The sequence below is a fragment of the Limulus polyphemus genome, unplaced genomic scaffold, assembly GCF_000517525.1.
Source record: "Limulus polyphemus unplaced genomic scaffold, Limulus_polyphemus-2.1.2 Scaffold1979, whole genome shotgun sequence".
NCBI classification, from domain to species: domain Eukaryota; kingdom Metazoa; phylum Arthropoda; class Merostomata; order Xiphosura; family Limulidae; genus Limulus; species Limulus polyphemus.
The window spans coordinates 38,759-45,477 of NW_013667589.1; the positions used below are offsets into that span (position 1 = coordinate 38,759).

The following is a 6,719-nucleotide window of genomic DNA, read 5'->3' on the forward strand; positions in this document are numbered from 1 at the left end:
TAGAAACATACAATATAATTCATTCCAATTTTTTTAGGAATAATAGATCAACAACATATTGTTATATTTCTTGGTATTTATTAACGTTAGTGTTAAATAAAAACAATTTAAATGCTTTATAACCAGTTGTATTATAGCCAGTTTGATGGATTGCTTGTTTTGTAGTATGTCGCGCCACACAACTCAAGGGTTCTGTCTGCGTCATCTGTCCCTAATTTAACTGTTATAGACTATAGGGAAGACAGCTAGTTAACACCACCCACCACCAACTCCTGGATTACTCAATACGAACGAACAGTGGGATTGATTATCACATTATAACTCCCACACGGTTAAAAGGGGCGAGCATGTTCGATGAGGGAGTCGAACCCACGATCCACAGATTCTAATTCGAGCGCATTAACCACTAGGATTGTAAACAATAAACTGCTTCTGACTTGAGATGTGATACGGATTGCATGGTCACACTTACACTTGAACAAGACGAGGAGACCTTTACCAAATGTAGACGAATTTTTTATCCGATTTAATTGAGATATGGGGTAATATATAAAGTATAAAAGTTGCTTGTTAGTGCATATACGAAGACACGTTTCTTGTTCTTTTATAAGTTTTGTCAGAAATCATGGATTTTATTTAAGCGTATTCAGAATGTACTTCTGTGTCATGTAAGATATTCAGAATGTTCTTCTATTTCATATAAGGTATTCAAAATGTTCTTCTATTTCATATAAGGTATTCAAAATGTTCTTCTATTTCATATAAGGTATTCAGAATGTTAAATATTATTGTGTTAAGGAAACGAATTATCTAAATTGAAACACTATCGAATATTTATTCAAAGTGCAAAGGGGTTACTGAAATAATGTGCAGTTAGTTACAGTAAGCGTCTAGTTGAAATGCCCCTCCCCCCCAGTGGCACAGTGGTATGTCTGCGGACTTATACTACTAGAAGCTGGGTTTCGATACTCGTGGTGGGCACAGCACAGATAGCCCTTTGTGTAGCTTTGTGCTTAATAACAAACAACAACTATTTGAAATTGCGTACTCTGTGTGACTTATTTAGCTCAAGGTGCTACGTCACTTGTTTAAAGCGCTCGACTCGCAATCTGTGCATGGGTCCGAATCCCGTCACCGAACCTCCTTGCCCTTTAAGCCTTGAAGGCGTTATAATGTGACGGCCAACCCCACTTTTGTTGGTAAAGAGTAACCCAAGAGTTGGCGGGAGGTGGTATTTAATAGCTATATCCCTTTTAAATTAGGGACGGCTAACGCAGATAAACACCGAGTACCTTTGTGTGAAATTCAACATAAGAAACAAAGTTACTTCACTCTGGTGCTAACCTGAATCTAAACTAAACATGATAGAGAAAATCAACACAACAAACAAAGTTACTTCACTCTGGTGCTAACCTGAATCTAAACTAAACATGATAGAGAAAATCAACACAACAAACAAAGTTACTTCACTCTGGTGCTAACCTGACTCTAAACTACACAAGATAGATTAAATCAACAAAACAAAGAAAACTTCATATTTTCTCGACATGGTAAAATGTTTGCAACATATTTTGAATCTTGAATTCCATTTACTAACATTGTATTTTCCAAGTGTATGCAATCCTAAACAGTAGCTTTACTGATGTATGTATATTTGTTTTACCTTTCAGAGAGGTCTTGAAGATGCTCCAAAAAGATTCATCTTTCAGATTCTAGATACTCTAGCAAAATACTATGATTTCACGTAAGTTGAAATAATGCATTTCTGTCAATATTTATAAACTTTTTTAAAATTAATATGTTTAAGTCAGCATAATCGAAAACCTATCTTTATCTTAAGAAAAATTTTGTGGTTTAGAAAGAAATGGTTTCTTGTTAAGCACACAGCTACGTAGTTGGCTTTCTGTGCTCTGCTCACCGCGGGTATTGAAAACAGATTTTTAGCGCTACAAGTCCTCAGGCTTATAGATGAGTCGTTGGAATCGGAAATAAATGAACCTGCCATAAGGTATTTGTGTGAATTCTGGTTATATAATACGATTACTACAGTGTATGTATAAATATAATAATAGTGTAATGTTTTCGGAGTTACAACACTTACTTAGTTTCTTTTATTGTACTATAAGGATAAAGTTATTAGTTTCTTTGTTTGTAGTTAAGCACAAAGCCACACGATGGGTTATCTGTTTTCTGCCCATCACGGGTATCGAAACTCGTTTTTTTGTGTTGTAAGTCCGCAAACATACCGTTATGCCACTGGGGGTGGGCAAAGTTATTAGTATTCTACTTTCAACCATCATTAAGTTGCCTTCAATTTTTCCCTGAGTTGAAATATCAAACTTAATCTTTACGCCTTTTGATCGTATATGGAGTTTTAGCAAGAAATAATTGTTGAAAAGGAGGTATGATCTGAAGCCTTATTTGGTCTCCCTTCAAGAGGGATACCCTTCTTGATTATATTGTGTAATGTTGCCTGGGGATCTTTAATGTCTTTTTCCGCTGATTTTTGTGTTCGTGGATTCCCACATGTTACAAAAAGCGACATTGTGCTTACCACACCTGTGGTATGACTCATTTCTGATCTCTCTCTAGATAATAATGGTGTCTCAAGTTTATCTATATTTCCTTGTTTTCCACTGCCATTAATTGTAATGGATAAACACATCGTGGATATTCTAAATCCATGAGCTGAACACATTTTTTTATGATACGAGTGTACGAATATTTTGCATTAGATGGCACTGTTACATGCCCTTCCCAAAAGTGATCAATTTTCAGTTACATCACACTATCTAAGAAATGCCAAATAATGTCAAAATGTATTTCTGATACACGTCATTCCAACTCGACTTTATATCGGCTGTTCATCTTAGGGGACTTGCTTATTTGCATATTCAAAATAATTTTGATATAATGTACTCAATTTCGTTTGACAGTACTGAGGCTCATCGCGAATGGTGGAAACTATATTTGACTTTCTTCTACTTATTAATGACATAAAATAAAATTGTACTGTATGCTTATAAAAGCTTTTTTTCTCTCTCATAGTTACGTTGTGCGTGAGCCTTTAGGTGAAACCTATGGCTTCCAGGATTCTAATGGAACTTGGAAAGGAATAGTGGGCCAGCTAGTCAGAAAGGTAAATAGTATATGGTCTTGTGATGCAGTCAGTAAAAATAGAAGGTGGTGTAAAACAAACAAACAAAAATTTAGTGAAACCATTTGGTAAGAAGACAGAAAGAAAAACAAGGCAAAAACATTTTGGTCTACAAACAGATACCTAAAGAAAAATACGCTACTGTTTAGAAATATAAACACCAAAGATGTTCTTCAAAAAGTAAGAACTAACTTAAAATCATAGTTTTAAAGATAGAGGAAGCAGTTTGATCTAGGAATAGAAATAATCAGGTAAAGACCACAAGGCCTATAAACAGAAGAGTGAAGATGAAGGTCACATAGCCTAAGGACAGGAAAGCTAAGGTAAATACCACAAGGCCTAACAACAAGTTGACAAAAAATAACATGTGTTTCAGACTCATGCTATTCAAGATTAAGATCATGTAGTCTAGAAGCACATAAATTTAGGTAAGAAACCTAGTAATGTTTACATACAGGGAGTCTAGTGAAAACTCTGTGATGTAGAAATTTCTTATGCAGGCATATTACGTGTTTCCTAACCCTTTATTTAATGTAAAATTTCTGCACATACTGTTAATGTAGTCTAAATATCAAAGGTCAGTCAAGGGAGTTGCTTAGTTCCTTTTGCTTTAGTTACCTACTAAACTGGATCTCACGTGAATTTTCTTATGTAAAATATTCCTGTAAAGTGGAGCATACTATGTAGAAATAGACAGATCATGTGATGCCTTGAGGATGCAATCATTTTCATTTTGCCATGGAAATGAACAAGGTCATGTGAGCAGAGCATGACTTGTATATGATGGGTATATTTTCTCAGTCTAGGACAGATTTAGACTAAATTCATTAGATTTGTTGGATATACAAGACTGTTAAGCTTAAGAATTATTATTCAGTTTATTTAGTAATTTAATATTTAATGATTATTTAGTTTTCATAATAAGAGTGCTAGATATTAATCATTTTAAAAACGATATTATGACAAGTTTCCTTACGTAACTCTGTACGAGTTGTATATTGTGTATGTAGTTTAATTGTTGTAATAAACTTTTGTAATATTTTTCACGTCATCTGACTCTAAGCTTCTAAGTTTTTCTCGTTATGTTTAATGTTGTTGTTACTAGAGGGCTAGATATTTCTAGATTTTTCTGTCACGTGTTATAAATACGTGCAGATACAGAGAGCAAGTTAAGTAAGTAACTGAGAGTAAAAGTGAAAAAGTGAAGCTAGACTGCTTGGTTTGTCAGTTTAGCTGTAACTAGTGATTTCTAAAGTGAAAATCTCACAGTTTGTATTGTAACAACAGAGATAGATATAAATAATTCATCTTGTCAGTTGATTTCTAAAGTAACCAACTTGTATAGACTTTTCGACGTAAAACGGAATTATTTAAAGCTCTAGATACAACTGTAGTAACTCACGGGGTAACGTAAGTGAATTTAACACTGATTGTATTGTGATAACAGAGGAGAGAAGAAATGATTCATCCTGTCAACTGGATTCTAAAGTAATTGATCTAGCCTGTGTGAACTTTTGACAAAAAATTTAATTATCTAAAGCTCTAAATTCAACTGTTGTAACTTATAGTGTAAAAAAATATTTGTTCATAAGTTTGTTTGTTTGTAGTTAAGCACAAAGCTACACAATGGGTTATTTGTGCACTATCTACCACGGGTATATAAACCCGGTTTCTGGTGTTGTAAGTCCGAAGACATATCGCTGTGGCACTGGGTGTACATAAGTTTGACTTGGTTTTTAATATATTATTTTAAAACAAGTGGATTGTGTACTGTTTGTTTATTGTTGAAATTTATTGCCAACAAGTCACAGATGCCTACTGTAAAGAAACCTGCCCATCCATATATATAAAACCTGGCAAGATTCAACTCATTAATAAAAGCTTTTCAGTAAATGCAACACAAAACACACATATGTTCACATTTGATTGTTTTGGGGTGTTATATGAAAACTTTTTCACTTTGTTATACATTATCCAGTCATTTTCATTGCTTCAAACTCAGTCAAGGTCAGGGAATTCAGATTCACTCCGCAATACAATCATATCGAAACCTCTTGCTTTTCTGTAGCTCCAACAGGAAAATTGGTGTATCTGAAAATACAACAAAGTCAAGAAACTCAAGGTATAGTTAGTGTGGTCTGAAGAATAGAGGATTCAGGTAAAAATCATGTAATCTGAAATATAATTGAAGAGGAGATCGGTTGTCTGTAGAAAGCGACTTAAAGTTAAAATTATATTTATAGAAACATATAAACTATGATACAGAAAGTGTTCTCTAAAGACAGAAATACCAATTAAACAGCTTATAGCGTAGAGATATTTACAATAAAAATACCAAAATAAATACAATTTGATTGTTGGATAAACAAATTATGCTATAAAATATGTGATTTAGAAGAATGAGAAACTAGATGTAGAGCCATAGCAGTTATGGTCAAAGTACATGATTTTTAAAATACACATGGAAATCATTTGGTATACGGGCATATCGATCCTATCGTCAAAAACACAGGATTAAAGACTCTGTGTCATTAAAACAGGTGATCCAAAGTAAACAAAAATATGGCATACTCCTTAAGATACAGCGCATGTTGCTAGGTGAGAGAAAGATTCTGGAAAATAACCTAAAAAACAGATAACAGGTAATCGAGTAAGAAGGACTAAGTTGATTTACCGTATGTGAATTAAAGAAATAAACAGCTGTATTATGCACTTTATTAAATTCAATGAAAAAAATAAAAACACTTTGGTCTAAAGACAAATGCCATGCTGTACTCTATAAACAATAATACAAAGCAAAAAATTAGTGTAGAATTTCAATTAAAAATGTGGTGAAGACATTGCGGTTTACAAACAGATCATAATGAAAAATATCATATGGTTTGACCCCCCAGTGGTTCAGGTGTAAGTCTGAGGGCTCTCACCGCTAAAATTCGGCTTTCGACACAGGTGGTGGATAGGGCAGAGGTAACATTTTGTAGCTTTGCGTTAAAAACAAAAACAAACAATTATACTATATTTTAAGCTTTGCATATATTTTATAAGTATATATTATATTATTCTGAACGTTTATATAGGTATAATTACTAGCATGTCTGTATGGGTATATTATAGTACATACGTATTCAGTAATTGTACTTATATTGAGAAGTCGTTAACAACTGTTGCAATACGGTTCCTTCAGTTGATAATTTGTGTACAAAGAATTGACGCATTTTATTTGAACGATGTGTATACGCTAATACAGTGGTGTGCCACGGGCGACAATATTAGTATCTAAATAATTGGTTCACAGCGAGTTCCCGACCATTCGAAAACGCAATGCAGTTACAGTTACGGCTTCGCGTATGACTGAAGAATTTTATTAAAAAAAACCTTTACGTAAAGAAATATTCATACACTGAAATTGTTAAGCGATTAAGACCCAAATGATAGAACTTTCGAAAAAAATAATATTCGATGTTTTCTCATGGCCAGGTGGTTAGGGCGCTCGACTCGTAATCTGAGGATCCCCGTCCCACCAAACATGCTCGCCCTTTCAGCCGTGGGGGCGTTATAATGT

The 6,719-nt window shown here is 34.0% G+C and overlaps 1 protein-coding gene across 1 annotated transcript in view; it reads left to right on the plus strand.

Moving 5' to 3' along the window:
- The window catches only part of LOC106465545 (glutamate receptor-like), a 35,811-nt gene that overhangs the window by 18,372 nt on the left and 10,720 nt on the right, over window positions 1-6,719 (plus strand). Inside the window, exons 5-6 of the mRNA XM_022393469.1 lie at window positions 1,671-1,744; window positions 3,049-3,139. Coding sequence (XP_022249177.1) covers window positions 1,671-1,744; window positions 3,049-3,139 — 165 coding nt within the window. The remainder of the gene's footprint in view (window positions 1-1,670; window positions 1,745-3,048; window positions 3,140-6,719) is intronic.